At 39.6% G+C, this 27,297-nt stretch overlaps 1 protein-coding gene across 3 annotated transcripts in view; it reads right to left on the reverse strand.

Annotated features, from left to right (window-relative positions):
• Window positions 1–8,604: 8,604 nt before the first annotated feature.
• FRRS1 (ferric chelate reductase 1) overlaps window positions 8,605–27,297 on the reverse strand; it is a 56,287-nt gene continuing 37,594 nt past the window's right edge. For all 3 annotated transcript variants that reach the window (XM_030936701.1, XM_030936702.1, XM_010377217.2), the window contains 8 exons: window positions 21,451–21,564; window positions 19,328–19,443; window positions 17,425–17,511; window positions 13,735–13,832; window positions 13,421–13,479; window positions 12,124–12,267; window positions 10,495–10,556; window positions 8,605–10,416 (listed from right to left, as the gene is read on the reverse strand). In XM_030936701.1, the coding sequence (XP_030792561.1) occupies window positions 10,324–10,416; window positions 10,495–10,556; window positions 12,124–12,267; window positions 13,421–13,479; window positions 13,735–13,832; window positions 17,425–17,511; window positions 19,328–19,443; window positions 21,451–21,564 (773 nt within the window). In that variant the 3' untranslated portion in view covers window positions 8,605–10,323. The remainder of the gene's footprint in view (window positions 10,417–10,494; window positions 10,557–12,123; window positions 12,268–13,420; window positions 13,480–13,734; window positions 13,833–17,424; window positions 17,512–19,327; window positions 19,444–21,450; window positions 21,565–27,297) is intronic.

The raw sequence follows: 27,297 nt of genomic DNA on the forward strand, positions 1-27,297 counted from the left end.
CCAGATGTGTCTCTATCATGGTACTGTACATGGGTAAGGTAAGCTGAACACAACATAAAAAAGGAAGAAAACTTACAAGCCCTCCCTTCATCTCATTAAAGATGACTCCTTTAAAGACCAAGGGCGTCTGGGGGTCGCTAGGATTCTCGTGTCCCAGCCGCCATCCTTCCTGCCTGAGGACAAATAATTATAAGCTGACAGTGACTCAAATACTAAAGTCTGCATCAACTAGTTAATCACTCATGACATACCAGAAATCCAGCTCATGTAAACATGGGAAAAAGGTGGTGTCCAAATACACTGAGAGGAGATTCTGAAAGTCCTTGGGATTTTGTGTAGAAAATGGATACAGAGTATAATCACTAGCTGGGTACAAATGAAAAATGAAATTGTAAAATATAACAGATTTCTACTAAAATTATTGAATCTCAAGCCTCATTTCCCCTTTGTCCTAGGACAATAAGTTGCAGTTATTCTTGAGATGGGGCAGTGGCTCCATGCTCTGGCCCCTGACCGCAGCAGCTGCCCCAACTCGTCACCCCGAGTGCCGGCTTTCCCATCCGGTCTCAGGATCTGCACTCGACGGGCACCAGGGCTTTCTTCAGCGAACATCTGAACTCTCTCAAGTGTCTCCAGAGACTTTCACACCTCTACAAAGACAACCTCATTCTGTAAGAGTGTGGATTTAACCTGCTCTTCGATGTCATTCCTTCACAGAGTGCACTGTTCATTGTCACCCTCTCCACTAGCGTCAGCCTTACTAAAAGTCAAACATCAATGTTAGTGGTAACTCTGGAGGCCTGGCATTGTAGCGATATCCCCAAGAGAAAATTGTTTTCAACCTTTCTGTGAAAAGTTCACTTGCCTTTTATTAAAACACTAGTTTTTATAATCTCGCGACCATGCGGCTTTCCTAAAGGATGAAATTTCTAACGTCCTTCAACTAGAGAGGGGTAAAAATTATTCTAGAACATTAATTGCCCACTCCTCTCATCCCTTCTCAGAAACTAACTGAATTCCAGTGGGTGCCTGGCAAACCCAAACGCAGTTTTTGTTCAGGATGCTGGTCCTACCTGTGAAGGTGTTCATGAACGTGGAGAGGGACCGGTTCAACATGTTGAAGAAAGGGTCTCTGCACGGATATTTCTGAGACCCACAAAGGACGGTATGCTCAAGAATGTGAGGAACACCGGTACTGTCCATGGGAGTGGTGCGGAACTGCACGCTAGGGAAGAAAGAACGGCACGCTAGGGAAGGGGAGGAACAAGGAACGGAAGGCCAGGGAAGGGGAATGGAAGAGAACGCTGGGGAAGGAGAATGACTAGAATGCAAAACGTTCATCTTAGTGCTGTGGACACAGTTCCCAGACGCATCATCACCTCAGGCTACTAGAAATCATCATTCTGACACCACAATCCTCTGACACAGGGTTTCCCAACTCTAATGTAAATCATTGATTCAGACTATAAAATTGTATTTTGATGAGATTGTAAGTCCGTGTAAGCTTTTCCTTATTTTTCAAGATGCTCTGTCAATAAAAATACTAGTGAGATGGTATTTTAAACCACGTAATGTACAGTCAGTGCTTTACATCAAGCTTGTCTAACCCACAGCCTGCAGTCCGCATGCTCAGGACTACCTGGAATGCAGCCCAACGCAATCCCTACACTTTCTTAAAACATTGAGGTCCTTTATTTATAATTTTAACTCATCAACTGTCCTTAGTGTTGGTGTATTTTATGTGTGGCCTAAGACAGTTGTTCTTCCATTGTGGCACAGGGAAGCCAAAAGATTGGACATCCCTGATTTAAATAAAACATTCAAGACCATGTTCTTACAATGCACCATGTACCTGAACAGATTATTCGTGTCTTCTCTGGCCAGGTGTAAATACCTGGCTCCTGTGTCATCGTGGCTGAGCTTCACTGCCGTCAGGAACAGCTCGGGAACAGATGTCACTTGAGTTAACCAGAAAAACACAACCAGTTAAACTTAGACAAAATGGCCTTTGAAATGGTGATCTTCGACACACTGAGAAAACTGGCTTTTCTGCCTGAAATTAGATGATGCCGGGAAGCTTCTTCTGGGAATATTAGGTGCAATATTACCAGGTGGCTGTCCATTCATTGCTATGTTGGGAGTCTGTCATCCTCTACCCCGCTGGATATTAGGATCAGCATCACGGGGTGAGGGTACACCTACTGCGATATTAAAACTAAAATCATGCTCTCCGTCCCTGGATATTAAGAACTACATCACAGGCAAGTGTACACTCCCTGTGATATTAGGAGTAATAATATGACCATTAAACATCAATGATCGATTTTAATAATTATCAATTTTACTAATAATCAATAGGATCCCATTATTAATTATGGAAAATGATTTTAAATACATGATTATGCACACTTAAAATTAATTATTAATATTAATGTCATTTAATAATATTATTAGTCCGTAATACTAACTGTTGTTTTATTGCCAGCATCACATTGTATTGATTTCAGCAAGATTAATTGCTGATATCATTATTTTATTATTAATAGTGATATTACTATTAATTATTAGTACAAATCGTTAACATTTTAAACCAGTATGAATTTTTACTTTCTTGTGATCATTAATATTGATAATTACTATTAATTTTTATTATATTTATTAATATAATTATTTAATAGACTTGTTCCTGATATCCACCACGGAGAGGATGATACTACTTTAAAGATCACAAAAGTTGTGCACGCTCCCAGTGATATTGTTTCGATTTCCGTGTGGGAGAGAAGGATATGACACCCAATATCGCAGGGAGTAGAAACACTCCTGGGAAACTGTTCTTCATGTTCAGGGAGGAAGAGGATGAGATGACTCCCAATACACACGGGTGTACACCCTCTGAGGGTGTACACACTGGGGGCGTACACCCATCTGTGAAAGAGTTCATAATTACCAAAGGGGGAGATGATATTACTTACAATATCAGAAACAGGCTGTGAGTCCACCGTGGGGGGCGGGGCGTGGCGGCTGCTGGGGGCCCGGATCGCAGGGGGTGGCTCAGCCCCCCGGCGATCGGGGGCCCCCAGCCGCCGGGGGGCGTGGCGTAGCGGCTGCTGGAGGCCGGATGGGGGGCGTGCCCCATCCCCCGGAGATAGGGCTCCCAGTAGCCGTGGGGAGAGGTATTGACTATTAGTCCCCATATCACAGGGAGTGCCCCACAGATATCACCGAGTTGGTGTTCACCTGCTGCCATTTGAGGAGTAATACCATGGTCTCGTCTTCCGGATATCAGGAAGCATGTGTCCCGGGGTTGTACAGTGTCTGCGATACTGGGAGTAATATCAATCTCCTGGCCTTGTAATATTAAGAAGAACGTCACAGTGTGGATGTACAACCTCTGCCATATTGCGAGTAATATTAACCTCTGCCCTCCATGGATATTAGGAACAATATCCCAGGCTGGGTGTTCGCCTCCTGCTGTACGGAGTGTTATATCACCTTCTCCCTTCTAGCATATTAATAACACTATCACGGGACGGGTGAACACAGCCTGCGAATTATTATCATCCTCTTCCCCTCCTGATACTGGGAACAATATCACAGAAGAGCTGTACCCTCCCTGCGATATTGGGAGCAATAGCATAGGCTTCTTCCGGGAATATTAGGAGCAATATTACCGGGTGGCTGTCCATTCATTGCTATGTTGGGAGTCGTGTCATACAGTAACTCCCTGGATATTAGGATCAGTGTCACGGGGTGAGTGTACACCTACTGCGATATTAAAACTAAATTCATGCTCTTCGTCCCAGGATATGAGGAACATCACAGGTAGGTGTACACTGCCTGTGGTATTAGGAGTAATAATATGGTTATTACACATCAATGATCGATTTTAATAATTTTCAATGGTACTAATAATAGGATACCATTGTTAATTTTGGAGAATTATTTTAAATACCTTATTATGCATGCTTAACATTAATTATTAATATTAATGTCATTGAACAATATTATTAGTCCCTAATACTAATCATTATTTTCTTACCAGCATCACTTTGTATTGATTTAAGTAACATTAATTGTGGCTATCATTGATTATTAATGGTGATATTAATATTAATTACCTTTCCAAATCGTTAACATTTTAAACCACTACCAATTTTTACGAAGTTTATTGTGATCATTAATATCGATTATTAGTATTAATATTTATATTTATTAATATTAATAATTAATAGACTTGTTCCTGATATCCACCGGGGAGAGGATGATATTCCTTTAAATATCACAAAAGGTGTACACGCACCCAATGATATTGCTTCAAATTTCTGCGCAAGAGTGGAGGATGTGACACGCAATATCGCTGGGAGTAGACACACTCCTGGGATACTGTAATTAATATTCAGGGGGAAGAGCATGATATGACTCCCAATACAGGCGTCGCGTGGCGGCTGCTGGGGGCCCGGATGGCGGGGGGTGGGTCACCCACTCCCCGGCGATCGGGGGCCCCCAGCCGCCGGGGGGCGTTGCGTGGCGGCTGCTGGGGGGCGTGGCGTGGCGGCGGCTGGGGGCCCGGATCGGGGAGCGTGGGTCCCCCAACCCCGGGGATCGGGGGCCCCCAGCCGTCAGGGGTCGTGGCGTCGCGGCTGCTGTGGGCCCAGATGGCGGGGCGTGGGTCCTCCACCCCCCCCGCGATCGGGGGACCCCAGCCGCCGGGGGGCGTGGCGTGGCGGCTGCTGGGGCCCGGATCGGGGGGCGTGCCTCACTCCCCGGAGATAGGGCTCCAAATAGCCATGGGGAGAGTTATTGACTATTAGTCCCCACATCACAGGGAGTGCCCCACAGATATCACCGAGTTGGTGTTCACCTGCTGCCATTTGAGGAGTAATACCATGGTCTCGTCTTCCGGATATCAGGAAGCATGTGTCCCGGGGTTCTACAGTGTCTGCGATACTGGGAGTAATATCAGTCTCCTGGCCTTGTAATATTAAGAAGAACGTCACAGTGTGCATGTACAACCTCTGCCATATTGGGAGTAATATTAACCTCTGCCCTCCATGGATATTAGGAACAATATCCCAGGCTGGGTGTTCGCCTCCTGCTGTACGGAGTGTTATATCACCTTCTCCCTTCTAGCATATTAATAACACTATCACGGGGCGGGTGAACACAACCTGCGAATTATTATCATCCTCTTCCCCTCCTGATACTGGGAACAATTTCACAGAAGAGCTGTACCCTCCCTGCGATATTGGGAGCAATAGCATAGGCTTCTTCCGGGAATATTAGGAGCAATATTACCGGGTGGCTGTCCATTCCTTGCTATGTTGGGAGTCGTGTCATACACTACCTCCCTGGATATTAGGATCAGTGTCACGGGGTCAGTGTACACCTACTGCGATATTAAAACTAAATTCATGCTCTTCGTCCCAGGATATTAGGAACATCACAGGTCGGTGTACACTGCCTGTGGTAATAGGAGTAATAATATGGTTATTACACATCAATGATAGATTTTAATAATTATCGATGGTACTAATAATAGAATACCATTGTTAATTTTGGAGGATTATTTTAAGTACCTGATTATGCACGCTTCATATTAATTATTAATATTAATGTCATTGAACAATATTATTAGTCCCTAATACTAATCATTATTTTCTTACCAGCATCACTTTGTATTGATTTAAGTAACATTAATTGCGGATATCATTATTTGATTATTAATGGTGATATTAATATTTATTACCATTCCAAATCGTTAACATTTTAAACCACTACCAATTTTTGCGAAGTTTATTGTGATCATTAATATCGATTATTAGTATTAATATTTATATTTATTAATATTAATAATTAATAGACTTGTTCCTGATATCCACCGGGGAGAGGATGATATTCCTTTAAATATCACAAAAGGTGTACACGCACCCAATGATATTGCTTCAAATTTCTGCGCAAGAGTGGAGGATGTGACACGCAATATCGCTGGGAGTAGACACACTCCTGGGATACTGTAATTAATATTCAGGGGGAAGAGTATGATATGACTCCCAATACAGGCGATCGGGGGCGTGGCTTGGCGGCGGCTGGGGGCCTAGGTGAGTTCACGCACCCCGCCTTCAACGCCCAAATGTTGCATTTCCCAAGACCACTCTGGCTCACCATGCCCCCATGTTGTGCCTATAAAAAGCCCCAAGATTCTAGCAGGCAGACACACAAGCAGCTGGACGTGGAGAGGAACACATCAGCAGAAGAAGACACAAGCAGCTGGACAGCGAGAGGATGTGGATGGGAGCACGCCAGAGGAAAAACACGTGACAGATACTGGCATGCTGACAGGCCACGACTGGCGGAAGGAGGCACACAGTTGGCGGAGTTAGGCCAGGGCAATCAGAGGAGAGCCCAGGCAGTCTAGCGGCCCAACTCCAGGGGAAAATCATCTCCCTTCTGGCTCACCCATCTGCTGAGAGCTACTTCTACTCAGTAAAACCTTGCACTCATTCTCCAAGCCCAGGTGTGATCCGAATTCTTCCGGTACACCAAGGCAAGAACCCAGGGATACAGAAAGCCCTCTGTCCTTGCAATAAGGCAGGAGTCTAATTGAGCTAACACAAGCTGCCTATGGACAGTTAAACTAAAAGAGCACACGGTAGCACATGCCCACTGGGGCTTCAGCTGCAAACATTCACCCCTAGACATTGCTGTGGGGTGGGAGTCCCACAGCCTGCCCATCTGTATGCTCCCCTAGATTTGAGCAGCGGGGCACTGAAGAAGCGAGCCACGTCCCCATTCCACATCCTGCAAGAGGGACAAGGGAACATTTCTCATTTCACTGAGAAGGGCATTCCAGGCTGGTAACCCTCTGTGACCTGGGTGCAGAGATGAGCTTGGTAGGGGGTTGCACAAGGAACAGAAATGGCATTCCAGGCTGGTGACCATCGATGATGACCTGGGTGCAGAGATGAACTTGGTAGGGGCTGCACAAGTAAGAAAGAAGCAGGATGTGGATAGGAACTGCGAGTAGCCTAATCTGATTTTAAAAGGGCTTAGAAGAATCTTTCCCTTCATTCCAACCTATAATGGATTATCTTAAACCAGGACCTTTGTTCTTTTTTTCCTACCTCATGAGAGTATACAGATAAATAGAATTTCAGCCAAACACTACATGTGCCCTGAGAACTTCCTAGTTGGCATCTGCTGCATCTGTCTTTTCCCACTGCAGCCTGGACTGGGGCAGGATGTGGAAGGGATGAGGCATTGTTTAACACACATTAGAGACAAAATCCTTGACAAAAATAAAGTGCTACTGTGAATTTGATTCATTTATTTGATAACCCATCCTATAGACTACCTATGCCCTTAAGATTGATTTCTGCAGACTAGAGAATTTTTTTATTGCCTCAGCTATTAATGCCAGCTCAACCATAATTTTCTAGAATTTCTTTCATTTCTTTCTGAAAAACATACATATCTTTATTTTATATTGTATCACTTCTTTTAGAAGAAAACATTATTTTGCTCATTGGTTTTGGCAACGTTGCTAAAGATATAAAAGCATTTAATTTAACAATAATTCCTATCAAAAGAAATAATTTTTGAAAAACTGCCCAGAGTGTTTATTACAGAAAGAAAAAGAAAAACTGAGAGCAGTGAAGACTAGGCATTTGCAATTTGTGGATACCAACCACCCATAAGCAGAAGAATCATAATTTGGTTCTAATCAAAAGATTTGGTATATTTTGGGCCAGGTGCAATGGCTCATGCCTATAATCCCAACACTTTGGGAGTCTGAGGCAGGAGGATTGCTTGAGCCCAGGAGTTTGAGATCAGCCTGGGCAACAAAGGGAGATTCCCTTCTCCAAATAAAATAAAATAAAATAAAAATTTAATTAGCTGGCTGTGGTGGTGCAGAGAGTTGGTGCCTGTGGTGCCAGCTACTCCAGAGGTAGTGGGAGGATCACTAAAGCCCAAGGCTGCAGTGGGCCAAGATCACACCACTGCACTCCAGCCTGGACAACAGAGTAAGACCCTGTCTCAAAAAAAAAAAAAAAAAAAAAAAAAAAAAAAAAAAAAAAAAGATTAAATGTCAAAGGCTTCTTTGGGCAACTCTGTATGTAAGTTGACAAAGACCAAAATAGCGCCAAAGTACAAAGCACTGAAAAAGAAAAAGTTAAAATATCTTAGCCTCAACACTGGAAATATAGCAAGCTCACATATTTGAAGACCAAATACATCAAGGCTCATCTTTCCCTTAAAAGAATTTCCAGCTGGGCACAGTGGCTCGTGCCTATAATCCCAGCACTTTGGGAGGCTGAGGCAGGTGGATCACTTTAGACCAGGAGTTTGGGACCAGCCTGGCCAACATGTGAAACCCCCGTCTCTACTAAAAATATAAAAATTAGCTGGGCATGGTGGCACACACCTGTAGTCCCAGCTACTGAGGAGACTGAGACAAGACTCGCTTGAACCTGGGAGGCAGAGGCCGCAGTGAGCCAAGATTGCACCACTGCACTCCAGCCTGAGCAACAGAGTGAGACTTTGTCTCAAAAAAAAAAAAAGAGAAAATTTTTGTCAGTCAGATGTAGAATATAACTTAAGAGAAATTTATTAACATTTAAGCTCGTTAGTATAGAAAACTGGAGGAAAATAACTTTAGTACACATTTAATTTGCTATACTAAATTTTTTTAATAAAGACATTCAAAAGGAAAACTTAGATTATAAGTAGCATAGCACATATAGGACATGAACACAGAAAGTTCACATCTAAGCCCTGAGCCACTTATGATAAACACCTATAAAAGAAACAAAAACTAAACTTCCACATTATTTTACCCAGTAAAAGATGTAGGCTATTAGTAGAAAGTTGGTTAAGTAAATTCAAAAAATAAAGATATAAAAAATAAGAAATAATGAAAAATGTTTGAAAAATAATAATAAAATAAAGATGTAGGCTACACAGCTGAGGCTATTATTCACACCATATAGAAATTAGGTTCTTGGACCAAGCAGTAACTATAACATAATCAGAAAGAATACCTAAAGAAATAAAGTATGACTTCCTAAATTTTTTATTTTAAAAATGCCCAGGTCATTTATTTGTTTTGCCTAAGATAGCTGCATTCATTCATTACAGGGTCAGGGGACTATAAAAAAGTATCAAACAATTGTTATAAATAATCACAGAAAACTAACAAACTGGAAAATAAACAGTGGTTACTAATTTAACGTTTTAACCCATTACCCCAACCACCCCAAAAAAAGTAGACTAAGAAGAGCTGGTGAAATTTAAGGGAAATGCCATCCCATAGTGTTACCTAAATACTGAAAAGGAATCAGCACAAGGAAAAACGGACAAAGCAGTACAGTACTTCGGTATTATAGCGCCACCCACTGGCTAGAAGTCCTCATAGCACATATGAGATGTAGCCATAAAATAGATGAATTCTTGAAATAAGGAAGATAACACTGACCTATTCTGATTCAGTAGAGCATCAAAAATGTCTAACAAAACAGAGACACATTATATTATTTCTACAAGTAAACAGAATATCTATTAGATATGTTCACAAGGGTGAGTTTTATCCATTTTGAAATCCAAGTCTATAATCCCGAAATGCTACAAGGACTTAAATTCTATAGCCAAAACAATTAACACATAAAATGCTATTTCATCTCTGTAGGTGAATACATAAATAGGGCCTTTAAGTAAAAGATGCATACTTGCATTTAATTGCTAAGAAATTCATAATATATTTAAATACTGGTAAAACCTACAATGGCATCTGCCTTATTTCCACCTTTACTAGAGAAGTAAGGAAATACCCTGAGCAAAGGATATGTCCAAAAAACTAAACTGAAAAACAGTTTCTAAATAAAGTCCACAGACAATTCAGATAAACTAGTAAAAATAGTTTTTCTTTAAAGTACCACAGCACCTTTGTAGTTCAAAATATATTTACCGTAATATATCTCTTTTTTATCCTAGTGACATCTGTTGTTTTTCCAAATCACTATTTATTTCCTTAAATACCAACATTCTTTAAATCTTGGCAAGAAATATTTGAGAGTTACTTCTCCTGAAGTACAATCTTTCCTTTAAGACCCAGAATTACATATAGGGCATGACATTAATTTGTAGTCTATATGACCCTCTTGAATGTTGGTCTCTAAAGGCTGGACTTCAGAATTCCTCTACAGACATGACCTCAGTCTTCCAAGTGAGAATTCACAAATATGCTCCAGGCAGTCAGGACAGGCTTCAGCTTTCTTTGGTTTGATGAAAATTATCACTTGGCCTGCAAAAGCCAAGGTCTTTGCTTGCTCATAGATGGCTGATTGCAGATAAAAATACGATGAGAAAAGTAACATTTCCACAGACATAAATTGCCAACACTGCCTTTTTAAAAGCATGACCCTGAAAGAAAAATTGAGATATGAAAAAAAAAAAGTATTACCGTTAAGGTTTGTGTCAATGAACAAGAAAAGGACTTACCTCTGTTTCCGCTGCAGTAAATGACTGAAGGATCTGAATTCTGTCATCGTCCAGTATTTCAACTGTCAAGAATAATAACATAAGTTTATAAGGGCAGCGTTATGCAGGTAAATTAAATTTTTTAAAAAACCTGATTTGTACTGTTCACCCCAATTTCCAGGATAAAAATTCTCCCATTCCAAGCTACTAATTATTGCAAACTTCCTCAACAATTAAGCCTCTCACAAATGTGGACAATCTGGCAAGAGTATTGTTAAGTAACTTAAAATACGCATTCTAGTCAATAAACACCACCTAAAAGTCATAATGATCTAAGCTCTTTGGTTTTCTTTATTTTTGATTGACAAAATAATGTATATATTCATGGTGTATGACATGATGTTTTGATATATGCATACATTATAAAGTAGCTAAATCAAACTAATTAACATATGATAACTATCCAAGTTTTAAGTATATATGTATTTTAAACAGTAAGCCATTGGCCAGGCATGGTGGCTCACACCTGCAATCCCAACACTTTGGAAGAAGGAGGCAGGTAGATCACTTGAGCCCAGGAGTTTGAGATCAGCCTGGGCAACAAAGTGAGACCCCGTCTCTAAAAAAAATGTAAAAAGTTAGCCGGGCATGATGGCACATCCCTGTGATCCCAGCTAGATGGGAGTCTGAAACAGGCAGATGGCTTAAGCTCTGGAGTTCAAGGCTGCAGTGAGCTATGATCTTATCACTGCACTCCAGCCTGAGTGACAGAGTGAGACTCTGTCTCAAAACAAACAAACAAACAAACAAACAAAAACAGTAAGCCATAATTCAGTGGTCATCAAAAGCCCCACATATATAAGCCTATCAAGGATCAAAAGTAGCAGGACTGATATGTACTACTCCACTCCTAAAGCCACCCCAGGCTCTCCCAAGTTTACAACATATTTACTAGACAACAAATAATTGTTGTTTTTAGAAGGCCGTCTTCACTTATTTTGGTGGATGAAAAGGATGAAAACCAGGCAGGACACAAAGGACATTTAGTCTAGAATCCAGGGTAGTTTAAAATGACACCCATTCCCTACTAATTTCTCCATTCCTAATGGTGACTATAGGTACCCTGACCCTGCCTGGCACCAAAACAGACCTTGTCACTAAAGAGCAAAAGCAAAATCAGTCCTTCCTATCTAGCTGGCTTGCTCCTAGCTATATAATTATGCACATGGCAACCTAAATGATAGCACCCAGTAAGTTTGTCAAATAGGTCAAAGTTGTCTGCCGCTCCATCCAGTGTTGACTTTGAGTCTCTTCTTCCTCCATCTCAGGGTTCCCTCAGCTCTAGGCATTCAGAGTTCGCAGTCCATACTGGCTCTAGGTCAGACCAGCAAAGTGAAAGTACTTACAAGGAAGACCCCCTCCCTAAAACCTAAAAACCTTTCCTTTATATCTTATTCACAACTTCTAATAGCAACAATTGTAAAAAAACAAAGGCAGAAAATCTCCACAATTTCTACCACTGGCTGAGTGATCACAAATTTTTAGTGAGCTACCAATGTAATAGTTAGCCGTTACTATCAGGAAACTCATTCTTTTCCAACGGTGTATATAAAAGTGATTTTACATAACGTGGCTTTTTTAGCAGATTACCTTTGCGAGAGAGCCGATAAGCATGTACCTCCAGAACAATCTCAGTCCCTACATGCCAGGCTACAAATCCAATCATTGCATAGGTTTTCCGTGAATCAGGAAGATTCAGTCCTGGTAAATCCATTCCCAGGAACATCGCTGCCACTACATATAAAAGAAAAAAGTTATGTTCAAATGTCCCACCAAGAGAGACAACTGTGTGTTTGTGTATGTGTATTGTCAAGTAAAACATACTAAAAGAGTTTGAGATAAAAAAAGATTAATATTCAAGACCAAATAGTTAATTTAGGCTTTTAAAATTATAAGGCTAGATAGGGCAAGATGGGCAATTGATTACGAATTACCAGTTGCGGGGGGCAGTTTAGGGCATATTGCATAATAACGCTGGAGTTTGGCCTTCTAGTGAACCCATCACCCAAGTGGTGAACATAGTACCCAAAGTGTCGTGTTTCAACTATTTCCCCCATTCCTCCCTCTCCTCTTTTGGAGTCCCCAGAGTCTATTGTTTCTATCTTTATGTCCGTGTGTACTCATTGTTTAGCTCACATTTATAAGTGAGAACATGTGGTATGTAATTTTCTGTTTCTGCATTTATTCATGTAGTATAATCACTTTCAGCAGCATCCATGTCACTACAAAAGACATGATTTCATTCTTTTTTATGGCTGCATAATCGACCAATTGTTAAAAGAGAAGCACCCACATTTTCCAGATTGTTTTAAGTCTGCAGTGAATGAAAGGAGAAAAAGTATAGAAACCATGGTTGATTGGACTCCCCCTTCGACAAAGAATCCCATAGACTATAGCAGTGTTAGGGTAGAAGGTACCTACTTAGGTGTTTATTATACAAGGTATCAAAATATACTGCATAATTATTCCTGACTTTTGAAAACCACCCTACCCTGCAAGATACAAGCCCCGTGGAAAGGACCTGGAGATGGAAAGCTTGAACCCAGCAACCCACCTCAACCCAATTCACAAATGACCCTCAATTTGAGCTACTCAAATGTTTGGCCATCGGCATAGCTTATTCTGCTGGCAAAGGCAAATGCTAAAATAAGTCTTAAAATGAGAGTTTTAAAGTTATTTTAAAGACCTTAAACTTAAAACTGAAATAATGACTTAAATCATTACCTCTAGAAATTACTTTCTGGATTTCAACGTTTAAGGCTGATTTCTCCTCAACAACCAATTACTCCAATTACTAATGCATCTAAAAATCATTTAAGCCAAATTACAACTTGTAATATAAACAGCTAGCAATTATATATGAATAAGTGGCATCACAATCTCTTACCTCCTATTATTCTAGCAGCTGTTCCCATACTCCAGTGAGTCCAGTTAAACATTTGCCTTCTACCAAAATAAGAACCAGTCAATGTTCTTAAAAGCAATGGAACTATAATTAATTCCCAACAGAATAAAAAGCATGTAATTTCCCTTATTGTCTGGGAATTAGATATCTGAAATGCATTTTGAAGCATTTCAAAGTAACTATAATTTATCACTGATTTTTATAAAATGCAAAATTTTTCCATTTGAAAAGAGATTAGTTTGCAAACTAATGATATCTACATTAAGAGAGCATTTATATAGAAAGGCTCTAAGTACCTTGGGTCATGTAAAGGTGGCCTGAAGACTGCCAGAAGAGGCTGAAGAACTGCTAAAGTCATCACTATACAGCCGAGGTATGGGTGGTAACCTGCATGCTAAACAAAGCTACATCATTTCAATGGCCTCAATCTCTCTCATCAATTTAAATCCTCAAGTTAAAAATAATACACACAGATGCATTCTTAGTATTTTTCCATGGCTTTAAACATTCAATAATGACGATAATAATAACAGGCAACATTCACTGAGTATACACATTGTACCAGGAACATACTTTACACACACTAATTCTCACTACAATGTTTGACAACTGGTTATCAATATCCCAGTTTTACAAATGGGGAAACTGAGGCTCAGAGATATCAAGAACTATGTCCATGGTCACAGTATGTAAATGGTTGTGGTGAAATCCACGTAGAGAATGCTACCTCTCCCCATCAGGATGCTGTAGGTTGGTACAAAAGTAGTTGCAGTTTTTTTCAAGTATTTTAATACACAATTACTTTTGCACCAACCTAATAAATGGCCACCAACATCAGAACAGCCATCTGCAGCCCAGCTGGGACTAGTTAGTGTCCCCATGTCAAGCGCAATCACCCCAGCGTATGGTAATAATTGGTTTAGCCCTCTATGTTTCCCTGAACCGTGGGTTCTATATGACTCCCTGTAACCCTGGAGCTTAACAGAGTCTTAGTCACTCAATAAATGTTTGTTGATTCAGTGAATAACCTATATAGCCACTGTATTAAAAGCTTATCACCTCTGTCCAGAATGAAGATCTAACCCAAGAAAAAGTACTGACAGACTATCACAATAGTTTCTGCCGCATTCCTCCTTTAGTGATGTCACGTGCCTGCTCAGAACAGCAGATAGTTGGATTCGACCACTTTGTGCAATGATTTTTCATTCAAACACTTAAGAGAAGGGCTAAGAAGATGCTCTAACCTGTGACACATTTGGATGGAGGGATACTACTGTCTGTTGTCAGTGATGCCCATGCTTGGTAGCACAGACTTGTATCGGTGACCTAGAAACAGGGACATAGTGGTTTCTAAGCCATGATAGGAAGTCCTTGTAAATAGGAACTAAAGGCTAACAAAAGAACAATATGAAAACATTCTCAAACCGTGGACTCAGTGATGCATGGGTAAAATTATAACCATGACTTTGGAGATACAAAGGGTCTCTAATAAAAAATAAAACAGCAGCAGTAACAAGATTCTTGCATGTGTTTAGAATGTGCTAGGAATTATCCTAAGTACTTTCAGTTATTTTATCCCCAATCCTCACAGAAAGCCTATAAGATAGATACTATACCATCCCCATTTTACAGATGAGTAAACTGAGGGTCATAGTTAAATAACTTGCCCAAGGTGCACCCGCCAGGTAATAAGTCATGGTGGCAGGATTTGAATCCAAGGAATCCAGCTTTAGAATGGTGCTCTTAACCTTTGATATCATATTCATAAGTCGCAAAGGCTATAAACTAGACAATTACAAAATAAGTGTTACCCTTGTCCCAAATGTCTGAATTAAAATAAAGTTCTCATGTCTCAACTCATATCACAAAATCTTCATAACTTCCTTAAAAACATAGGTTGACTGACACACAAACTACCTAAAAAGCAGGAGGGAGATTTCCTAGTAATATCTGCGACCCAGAATTCCTCAATCTTATCCCTGTGGCACCAGCCCAAGCTCTGAAATATGAAATTTTGATATCAAATTCTCATTGGCTATAAAACTGGAAAAGCGTAATGAAAGCACAGGCTCTGAACTTAACATATATCACTTATTCTCAATAAGACTTATTCATTCATTCACTAAATGTTTACTGAGTACCTACTACATACTTAAATCTGTTCTGAACACACCAGTGGATATCCCAGCTCTGATAGAGCTAACATAGTAGTGTTGGAAGGGAGATCAAGAAAAAATGTGACAAGTAAGTAAATTATATGAAATGGCATAACATAAAGAGTGCTATGGGAAAAATTAGAGCAGGGCAGGGCTCCCTGAGAGGCTTCAATTTGAGCAAAGACTTGAGGAAGGTGAGGGAGTAATGGAAGCATGTGCCAGGTAGAAAGAAGAATGATAGCAAAGACTATAAAGCAGGAGCATGCCTGGCATGTCTGCATACTTGCCAGGAGGCCGGTATGGAAGGAAATGGACTAGATGGAGAGGATGAGGTGGTCAGTTCAGAGAATAACTGGGAGCCAGTCATGAAGGTCCCTGGAAGAATTTTGATTTTTACTCTGAATAAAATTGAGAGACATTAGAGAAATCAGTTTGGGGTACAAGAATGGCATGGTCTGATTTACTTTTTTGGGGGGGTCTCACTCTGTCACCCAAGCTAGAGTGCAGTGGTGCGATCTCAGCTCACTGCAACCTCTGCCTCCTGGGTTCAAGTGGTTCTCCTGCCTCAGCCTTCTGAGTAGCTGGGATTACAGGTGTGCGCCACCAGGCCTGGCTAATTTTTGTATTTTTAGTAGAGATGGGGTTTCACCATGTTGATCAGGCTGGTCTCGAACTCCTGACCTCAAGATCCGCCTGCCTCTGCCTCCCAAAGTGCTGGGATTACAGGTGTGAGCCACCACACCTAGCCTGGTTTACATTTTTTAAAAAATAACTGTCTTCTTTGTAGAAAATAGATTGTGCATGGGCAAGGGTTGAAGTGGAGGGACCAGTTAAGTGGCTACTGCAATGGCCAAGCAAAAGATGATGCAGGCTCACACTCCTACAGTAGTATCTGATGACAGTGACAAGTGTTGGACTGTGGATATACTTTACACATGCCAATGGAACTTCCCAATGGATTTGACATGGGATGTGCAAGAGAGCACAGTTAATGATAATTCCAAGGCTTTGATCTAAAATGGAATTCCAGCAGCTACCATGGAGGTGGCAGTGGGTGGAGCAGCCCTGGGAGAAAAGATGATCAGGAGTCCCATTTTGGATGTGTTAAGTCTGATATCTTAGACATGCAAGTCAAGGTCCTGCATGAAATGTGAGCTAGATGTGTGAGTCTCAAGCCACGGGAGAGTCTGGACTGGAGATAAAGATTTGGGAATAAGCATCAGTTTCTTCATTTGTGATGTGGGATTATCATTAATACCTACTAATCTGAAATTTAAAAGATTTTTTAATAAAAATATATAGAGATGAGGCCTCGCTATGTTGCCTAGGCTAGTCTCGAACTCCTGAGCTCCAGCAATCCTCCCACTTCAGCTCCCAAAGTGCTGGGATGACAGGTGTGAACCACCACACCCAGAGATTTAAATTAGATAACACATATAAAGCACTGAGAACCACTGGGTACAGAGTAGAAATCCAAATTATGTTAGCTTAGTGGTCATCATAGTACTAGTTAGAGAAAACCACTTCACATTGTTCATGTTCCTGAGACATCACACATTGAATTGTCACCCCTCTATAGTGAGAAAAATTAACTAAGGCTATAGCATGTATATAACTCATGATGCAGCCTACAAATACATTTCATTACTAAGTAATCTGTACTGACATCCTCACCCTACCCCAACCTCTAACCATGTGAAAGAACCATCCAATGATTCAAGAGGGATTGATGAAGAAATATCTTTTTACCCATCATTTGAGAATAAAACAGCAATCTGTTTTGATGTGAAATGGATTTATATAAAAATATCCTATTTAAGATATACTTACCCTACTCCAGCCTCCCCTGTATATAAATGGCATAACAAAAGCAATGCAGGTGAGGGCAGTTGTGGTGAACATGAGCATTCGATGCACCTGCAAGGTAAAATGACAAATTGAGAAGACACTTATCCATGTAAGAGAAAGGTGGTGTTACAATGGGAAAAATGGGGAAAAGACCATGGGGTAAGATTCACTGAAGGCATGCATTCAACTGACATCTAATCACAGTTTGTAATCAGGTTAAAAAAATTAGTATACAATTAAACTTTGAAGAAAACCCTAAGTTGCCATTCTCATCATCCAAAAGTGTATGCCAAGACTTCACCTGCACAGAGCAGCAGGAATGGATGTTTCACGCACAGAGCATATTTACTTGCCAAGTCCTTCATTTCCTTCCAAAGATATTTATTAAGCTCCACCATGGAGCACAGTGCTATAACAGGTGCAATGAGATAGTAAGGAAACAAACAAACAAAAAATACTGTCTCCTGAGGAGTTTCAGATATAATTGCATCAATAAGAGAAAAATATGTGAACTATATAATTCATGATACAAATTAGGAGAATAGTAAGTGTGAAAATAGCCACTGTTTGTTGATTATGCCAGGATAACTGGTGCAGACCAAAACTATCTTGGGGAAAGTAGGAGGCACCCTGTGTATGAGTGTGTGTATGGATAGAGACGGATGGCTGGATGGATAGATGGATGGATGGATGGATGGATGGATGGATGGATGGATGGATGGAAGGATGGATGGATGGATGGATGGAAGGAAGGATGGATGGATGGAGATACAGATAGAGATAAAACTATGACATGTGTATATATACACATCATCAGCATCATAAATTTAAAGGCACTGGAGGATTCGAGTTGATAAAGAGAATACACAATCTTCGAGCTGGGAATATCCACATGAGCAGATAAGAGAGAGAGAGCACGAGAGCAAAGGCACTCAAGTGCAAGCAAGAAAGTAGTCACCTGGCAGCAAACCACAGGCAGAGAAAGAAAGTAGCAAGGTGAGCCATGTAGCAGTACCGAGAACAAATCAAACAGATTGGCCCTCCCAGGCAATAGTGAAAAATGAGGCTAGATAAGGTAAACCTTACAATCTACAAATTTATATGAATATGAAGTGTCAAGGATACCCTCTTACAAAGTCAAAACTGTTCCAACAAGCAGTATTTTTTTCTACAGGCACGTACATTCTTACCCAACATGAACTCATTGATTTTCCACTAGATATGTAAATATCTATACTCCATAACCCATGAAACATAAGGTTTGGTTTGCTTTGTTTTGAAGGATATTCATTGGCTCTTGCTATGTTCCTATTAGTAGACCGCCTCCCCATCTCACGGGAAGGAAGAGCATGAAAAAGAACACGTTCAGTTTCTCTTCCCACCCATATAGGAGATAGATGATCCCAAGTGATGAGTTAGAGATAATCTAACATTCAATGGCCCACAACCAGAGGAGTGACCCTTGCTTTGAAACACAGTAAGCTCCCACTATTTCTTTCTTCAGTTCCTCTGCATTCCTTGGCCTGACTTTACTCAGTGCAGTGTAGTGGGTGAATGCTCTTCCAACATATCCCTCTACAAACAGAGGTATAAGTAAAGGTCATTTGGGTCCCAAAGTCTATATTACAAAGGGACTCACATGGCCCTGACACATTCTCCAGTCCAGCCTGACTCTTCCTAAAACTGTCTGTATTCATATCTCTATCAAGCACCTTGTGTCCACTCTCAATTGATCAGGAAACCAAAGGGAAAAAGGAAGAATCCCAGACCTACATCTGTAACCACAAAACACATACACATACACACACACACATACTTCATATGTTTTCATGTTGCAGTGTTCAAATATTATGAAAATTGCGTTGAACTTTTTTCCCTCACCTACCTGAAACCAAGCTGCTTTACCAAGGAAGAAAGCTTTTGACCAAACTGGTTTGAAGAACCGGGCAACCAGTACACCTATGCTAACAGTAGTCATCCATGCCACAAACATTAAGGCACCTACAAGTGAGATAAATGTAATAGTAGACCATCACAAACCAATCAAGCTGTTGCTTAAATGACCAAGCCAAATGCTCAGAAAACATAAATAGCCAGCAAAATACATTCAGCTGACGTAAGTACAACCTAAATGGTGCTATACATCATAGTTTTACTACCATTACTCTTTTGAACAGCAAACACTTCTATAGCTCCTATTATGTGCTAAGTATTCTAAATGCTTTACATATACTAATTTAGTTGATCTTTACAACAGTCCTATGATGTAGTTATAACTATTAGTCCAGTTTTGCTGGATGGGGAAACAAAGCCATAGAGAATTAAGTAGCTCTTCCAAGGTTACAAAGTTAGGATACAAACCCTATCTGATTTCAGCAACTGTGCTCTTAACTACTATACTAATAACTGCCTCTGCAGTTATTTCAAAAGCTTCTCACATCTCACTCCAAAAGGCAGTGAAAAACAAATAGGCACGTTATTTCAGAATCCAATTACTACCAAACTGGAGCTACAACATGAGTAGAAGCAAATCAACAACAATAAAGTTACTTTCAAGCTTAACTGTGATGGCATTTATGGAAAACTTTACTATAATGGATAACTCTGGAAAATATACAGGGAATATCCCAAATAAGGAAAGGTTCCCCCAAAACACTAAGAGTTTACAGTAGTTGAGTGTACACTACACTATTCCCATACTTTCAAATCCCATCTTTTTAACAATAAGCCAGGCTAGTTTTCGAATGAAGTCAACTTTCATCTGTAGAACCAGAGTATATTAAAAGTCTTGGGTGTTTTGTTTTTTGTTTTTTGGGGGATGGAGTCTCACTCTATTGCCCAGGCTGGAGTGCAGTGGTGGGAACTCAGCTCTCTGCAACCTCCACCTTCTGGGTTCAAGAAATTCTCCTACCTCAGCCTCCCAAGTAGCTGGGACTACAGGCGTGCACCACCATGCCTGGCTAATTTTTGCCGAGATTACAAAGTTTTTAGTAGAGACAGGGTTTTGTCATGTTGGCCAGGCTGGTCTCGAACTCCTGACCTCAAGTGATCTGCCCACCACACCCTCCCACAGTGCTGGGATTACAGGCATGAGCCATCGTGCACGGCCTAGAGCCTTGTTTTTAGGCTACTGTTCTTCCAACTTCATTCTATTCCTCATTTAGGTACTATATATGATGCCTAAGTATAGCACTAAGTACTTTGCATGCTCTGAAATACTTGTACGTTGATCAATGCAACAACAAAATTGTACCTCTGAAACCAAACTACTGTTATAAGTAAACAAAATCACAGGCCATTCTTTTATTAGCATTTATTTTAATAAATGGTAAAAATTAAGGTCTCATAAAAGTTAAATTAACCCAGTAACACTTGACCCTGGCTGCAGTTAGAAACAACTAGGATAGTTTTTCAAAATTATAGATGTCTTAAAAGCTCCACTGGTGATTTTAGTGTGTAGCCAAGGTTAAAACCACTGAATTAGCCCTACTCTCCATTTTTAATGAAAATTAGCACACATTAAGATAGATGATGCTTACCAACAGCTGTGTCAAAAAAAAAATAGATGATGCTGCCTGCAAGTGTTAGTGTTTAAACATAAAAGCTTTATAGGCCAGGCGTGGTGGGTCACGCCTGTAATCCCAGCACTTTGGGAGGCCAAGGTGGGCAGATCACGAGGTCAGGAGATCGAAACCATCCTGGCCAACATGGTGAAACCGCATCTTTACTAAAACTACACAAATTAGCTAGGCGTGGTGGCACACGCCTGTAGTCCCAGCTACTCTGGAGGCTGAAGCAGTGCAATCTCTTGAACCTGGGAGGCAGAGGTTGCAGTGAGCCAAGATCACATCACTGCACTCCAGCCTGGTGACAGAGCAAGACTCCATCTCAAAAAAAAAAAAAGCTTTATAAAAATTAGCTACATTATACCCACAACCATGCCTAATCTAGCCAGCACTGAGTCCGCAGGTAAGTTGATTCCACAAAGTAGTTACACATGTAACCTACCATGAACCTTCAGAAGGAGTACAGAATGGGATCCTCCTATGTTCTTTGGAGAGTCTGTCACATCATATTTTTCATAGGTAATCAAAGGCTGCTGAGAGTGCTTGTAAATTCGACCTGCAAATTAGAAACAAAATTAAACCTGACAAAGAATAATGACTGCCTCAGATAAAAAAAGGAATTGAGATATGGGCAGGGCATGGCAACAAAATTTCTTAAGGTAATAAAAAATAATTAAATATCAACAGAGATGTTCATTCATATGCAAAAGCAACATAAAGATATATGCAAGGGCACACAGCCTTCCTGAAAAATGTTAAAGAACGTAGCCAACCTAGAGATGAATTAAAATGAGAACTAGGAACGGAGAATGTATAGTAAAAGAATTGGTGATATAAAGAGACAAGTTAAATAATAAATTAAAATAAACACTGTTAATATGGTCACAAACCATTGAAAAATGTTAAAAAAAATATTGAAAGAGAATACATATTTTTTTAAAATCTACAAGCCATTGGCCACCACCTGCATATAAAATCCTAGAATAAACTAACTGAAATTGGGCTGGGGGAAAGAGGATGGTTGGAAGACAAAGAAAAGCATTTTATGATATACTATTTCACACATGGTCAATTCGAACTAACGAACCAAAATTCCAAATAGTAGTGACATAAGCAAATTGAGGATACATTATTTTAATATTACCATTTATTGTGTACAAAATTAAATCAGTGAATGTATAGAGTTATTCCAAATGTGTGTGGATCTGTGTGTGTTCTTTCTGGGAATCTATCTTAGCAAAGATATATGTAAAGAAAGTTTATAGCAATGTTTTCCATGCTGGCAAAAAAAAAAAAAAAAAAAAAAAAAGCAAACTAAATAGCCATCATTAGGGGAATGAGTAAATAAATTCTGGAACATACATATTTTTAGAATACTGTGCTGCATCAAAAATAAGACATTTAATATAACAAATAAAAATATATGAAACTTTGTCTAAAACCAATGATAAATATTAGACCACAAACTACATCTTAATAATTTCCAAAAGGAAATAAAAGGATACAGGTTATATTATATGCCCAAAATGCAACAAAACTAAAAATTAACATTGAAAAGCTAGGGGGAAAATGGTCCACCTAGATATTTATAAAACTACTCTTTTTAATAACCTTTGGATTAAATAAGAAATTAAAACTAAAACCACATGTCTTCATCAAGATGTATAACAATAAAGACACTTCATAACAAAACATGTGTGATGCAATCAAGGTATTATTCAAAAAATGTTTTTATCATCTTAAAAGCATTTCCTAACACACACACACACACAGAAATAATTTCATTCAAGGTGCATTTAAAGTAACAAAATATAACCTGGGAAACCAGAAAAAAAAGATCAATTAAAAACAAAGGTAGAACTTAAACTAGTAATGCTAAAAATCAGAAAAGTCAAATCTCTAAAAGGATAATTAAAATCCATTGAGTTTTTGGCAACTCTGATACACAATGAAAGGAAACATCATAATGTTAGAAATTTAAAGGATGGCTGGGTGTGGTGGCTCATGCCTGTAATTCCAGCACTTTGGGAGGCCGAGGCGGGTGGATCACAAGGTCAGAAGCTCAAAACCAGCCTGGCCAAGATGGTGAAACTCCATCTCTGCTAAACTGCAAAAATTAGCCGGGTGCGGTGGCAGGCACCTGTAATCCCAGCTACTCAGGAGGCCGAGGCAGGAGAATTGCTTGAACCTGGGCAGTGGAGGTTGCAGTGAACAGAGATCCCTCCACTGCACTCTAGTCTGGGAGATGGGAGACAGAGCAAGACTCTGTCTCGATAAAAAAGAACAAAAAAAAAGGAAATTTAAAGGGTGACATAGCCGCTAATATAGCAAACAATTTTATATAAAAACACTGTATACAACTTTAAATCAGCCCCCCAAAATCTCAAAATCTAAACAAAATATAGAATTACAAAAACTGACCAAAGTAGTAGTAACCATGGAGAGTATTAACAACAAAATTCTTTTTTTATTGTTAAAAAAATTCTTTTTTTTTTTGAGATGGAGTCTCACTCTGTTGCCCAGGCTGGAGTGCAGTGGCATGATCTTGACTCACTGCAACTTCTGCTGCCGGGGTTCAAGCGATTCTCCTGCCTCAGCCTCCCGAGTAGCTGAGATTACAGGAGCCTGCCACTGCACCCAGCTAATTTTTGTGATTTTAGTAGAGACGGGGTTTCACCATCTTGGCCAGACTGGTCTTGAACTCCTGACCTCCTGATACACCTGCCTCGGCCTCCCAAAGTGCTGGGATTACAGGTGTGAACCACCATGCCCAGCCAAAAAATTCTTTTTAATTAGTCAAATATTTCCATCTAACATCCAGACTGTTATATGGGTGAGTTCTACCATACCATTAAAATTTTTCCCTAATTTGTTTTTTTATTTTATTTATTTATTTATTTATTTATTTATTTATTTATTTATTTATTTATTTTTTGAGGCAGGATCTCACTCTGTTGTCCAGGCTGGAGTGCAGTGGTGTAATCACAATTCATTGCAGCCTTGACCTCCCAGGCTCCAGAGATCCTCCCACCTCAACCTCCGAAGTAGCTGGGACCATAAACGCACACCACCACGCCCAGCTAATTTTTGTATTTTTTGTGGAAACGGGGTTTCATCATGTTACCCAGGCTGGTCTCAAACTCCTGGGCTCAAGTGATCTGCCCACCTCGGTCTCTCAAAGTGCTTGGATTACAGCATAAGCCACTGTGCCTCGCCTGTTAAAAATTATTTTTATTTAAACTCTTCTAGAGTTTACTCTATGAGTCTAGTATAACCCTGAAATCAAAACTACACATGTGTACATTCACACATTCACACAGTCACAACATAAACCAAAATCACTTATGAATATAGATATAAAGCTTAAAGAAAATAGTAGTAAATCAAATCAGTTATATATTAAGAGAATAATAAAACATGACCAAGTAAGGTTTATTCCAGGAATGTGAGGATCATTCACCATCCAGAAATCTATTAAAGTAACGACAAAATACCATCTCAATCACTGCCCAAAAGACATTTGATGAAGTTCAGCACATAGTCACATGAATTCTTAGTAAAGTTAGAAACAAAAGAATATTTCCTCAACACCATAAAGGATATCCACAAGAAAAATACAACAAATAAGACATTTAACACTGAATATCAGATGCATTGGCATCAAAATCAACAATAACCACAAAAATTCTTGCCACCTCATTGCTACCATTCTACATTATTCAGCAAGAACTAAACAATGCAATGAGACAAGAAAGAAAATGAGGGCTATTAATGTGTCATTATTTGCACAGGATATGACATTTATCCAGAAAAATCCAAAATAATCAACTGGAAAATTAGGAGGCTTAAATTTAAGATAAATATTCAATAATAAATAACTTTCCTATATGACAATATATTTACAAAACGTATGAAAAACAATCCCATTCATAATAATTTGCTTTGGAGAACTATAAAATACACAGGAACAAAGTAACCAAAAATATATATATAAGCCCTATGAAGATACGTAGAAAACCATAAAATTTCATTGAAAGACACATATGCAGGTTCGGAATACATGGAATATCCCAGTGTGTTCCTGCATAGACAGGCTCACTACTGCACAGAGTTATTCTCTAAATCACTCTAAAATTGCATTATAATTTCAATCATAACCCCAACAGTGTTTTTAATAGAATTTGACAAATCAGTTTGAGCCGGAGAGTTGGAGAACAGCCTGGGCAACATAACGAGACCCCATCTCTATAAAAAATGAACTGAGAATGGTGGCACATGGCTGTAGTCCCAGCTACTAGGGAGGCCGAGGTGGGAGGATGGCTTGAGCCTGGGAAGTCAAGCTTCAGTGAGCCGTGATTGCACCACTGCACTCCAGCCTGGGCAACAGAGTGAGATCCTGTCTCAAAAAAAAAGAAGAATTTGACAAATAATGTCTGAAGTTTATCTAGAAGAACAGATACACATGAAGAAGCAAAAATTCTTGAAAAAGGAGGCCAGAAGGGGTATCATGTTCTATCAAAACTCACAAACCTATTATAAAGGAACAGCAATTCTAACTAATGCAGGAATAGACAAATATATCAATAGAGGAACAGATACACTAGAAATAAATAATTCAATTTATTAGACTTTTAATGTATGATAAAGAGGCTTTTAAAGCAGTGAGAAAATGTGGACTATTCAAAAAATGGTGTTAGGACACCTGGTTACTCATCCAGTGAATACTATTTTACCATGGCTTGTTATAAGGCAGAAAATGAGAAAGAAGAGTTTTATGTAATGAATGCCTAGAGAAGAGAATGTCAAGAAGACAAAGACAATAACTGTCAGGAGCTACAAAAGTGTCAAAAAGAAAATGATCAAGAAAACTATCAAAAATGACAAGAAAGGCACTGGGGAAGCTAAAAATCCTGCATTCATTGAGTGGTAGCGATGAAAAAGAGACTCCAAGCCCAACCACCCTGAGAGACAAGTTGGAAGAAAGTGTGTTTAAACTCTGAATCACTGTAGAGTCATGAACTAAGCATGAACTTAACCTTCATGAAAGCAGAAGTCCATTATGATTTCAGAATTCCATTGTGTGGCTCCATTATAATTTTGTAGTCTTGCTCAAAGGGAGTTCATGCTTAGTGCAAGAACCGGCAGTAATAGGTTACCTACAGTATTCCTAAATTCTTTAAATAACAGGTCATGTAACAGCTGTGTCTCTACTTCATTAATTATTAAAATTGGTAGATTTCCTCATTGTGAATTACTTAATTACCCAAGTGATTTCTATCTTTCAGTTTAAACACTCAGTATTTCACATGACTGCTTATCCCAAGACAGGACAATGTCAGCAACATGAAGAAAATAGCAGTTAGAAAAAGGTTTTAAAAGGATAGACTGTTAGGAGACTTTATTGAAATTGGATACATTTTACATTTATATGGGTTACAGAGATTATATGATTGCTTTGAAAATTGGCTTAAACCTTACAAAGTCTTACTGCTTTTAAGCGGAATTCAATTTATAAATGGTCCACATGCATAAAGCTAAGTAACAGAAGAGGCAATGATTTATGTGATAACTGTCATTTGTTCCCCGGTACAAAAAAATCGGAAAATTCATTCCCAGGGATAGCAATCTCCAGGTTTGTTTATTGGAGTGTTTTGTTTTGTGTGCTTTGCATTCTACCAGTAAAAAAAACCAATTAAAAAAGATATTAATATGTATTAATATCTTATGTACACCAGCAGTCCCCAACCTTTTTGCCACCAGGGACCAGTTCCAAGGAAGACAATTTTTACATGGAATGGGGGAGAGATGGTTTTGGGATGAAACTGTTCCACCTTAGATCAAAATGCACTAGATTCTTATAAGGAGCACACAACCTAGATCCCCCACATGCACAGTTCACAATGGGGTTCGTGCTCCTATGAGAATCTAATGCCACCGCTGATCTGACAGGACAGTAATGCTCACTCGCTCACCACTCACCTCCTTCTGTGCGGCCCAGTTCCTAACAGATCACAGACCAGTACCAGTCCATGGCCTGTCAGTTGGGGATCCCTGATGTACACTATAAAATATATTTAAATATTTAACATTTTAATGACAAAAAGGAAATCTAAACAAAGTTTGTTGTTCCCTGTATTTCCTGACCTGCCTTGCAATGTGCATAGCTTACCTGGGAAAACCCCATCCTAGAGCAGTAAGTTATCAAACTACAGCATATATAAAACCCCCTGGGATGCCTATTTAAAATGCAGATTCCATGCACCAACAAAAGAGACTCAGTGGGTCTGAG

This window comes from Rhinopithecus roxellana, chromosome 8 (genome assembly GCF_007565055.1).
Source record: "Rhinopithecus roxellana isolate Shanxi Qingling chromosome 8, ASM756505v1, whole genome shotgun sequence".
In the NCBI taxonomy this organism is placed as follows: Eukaryota; Metazoa; Chordata; class Mammalia; order Primates; family Cercopithecidae; genus Rhinopithecus; species Rhinopithecus roxellana.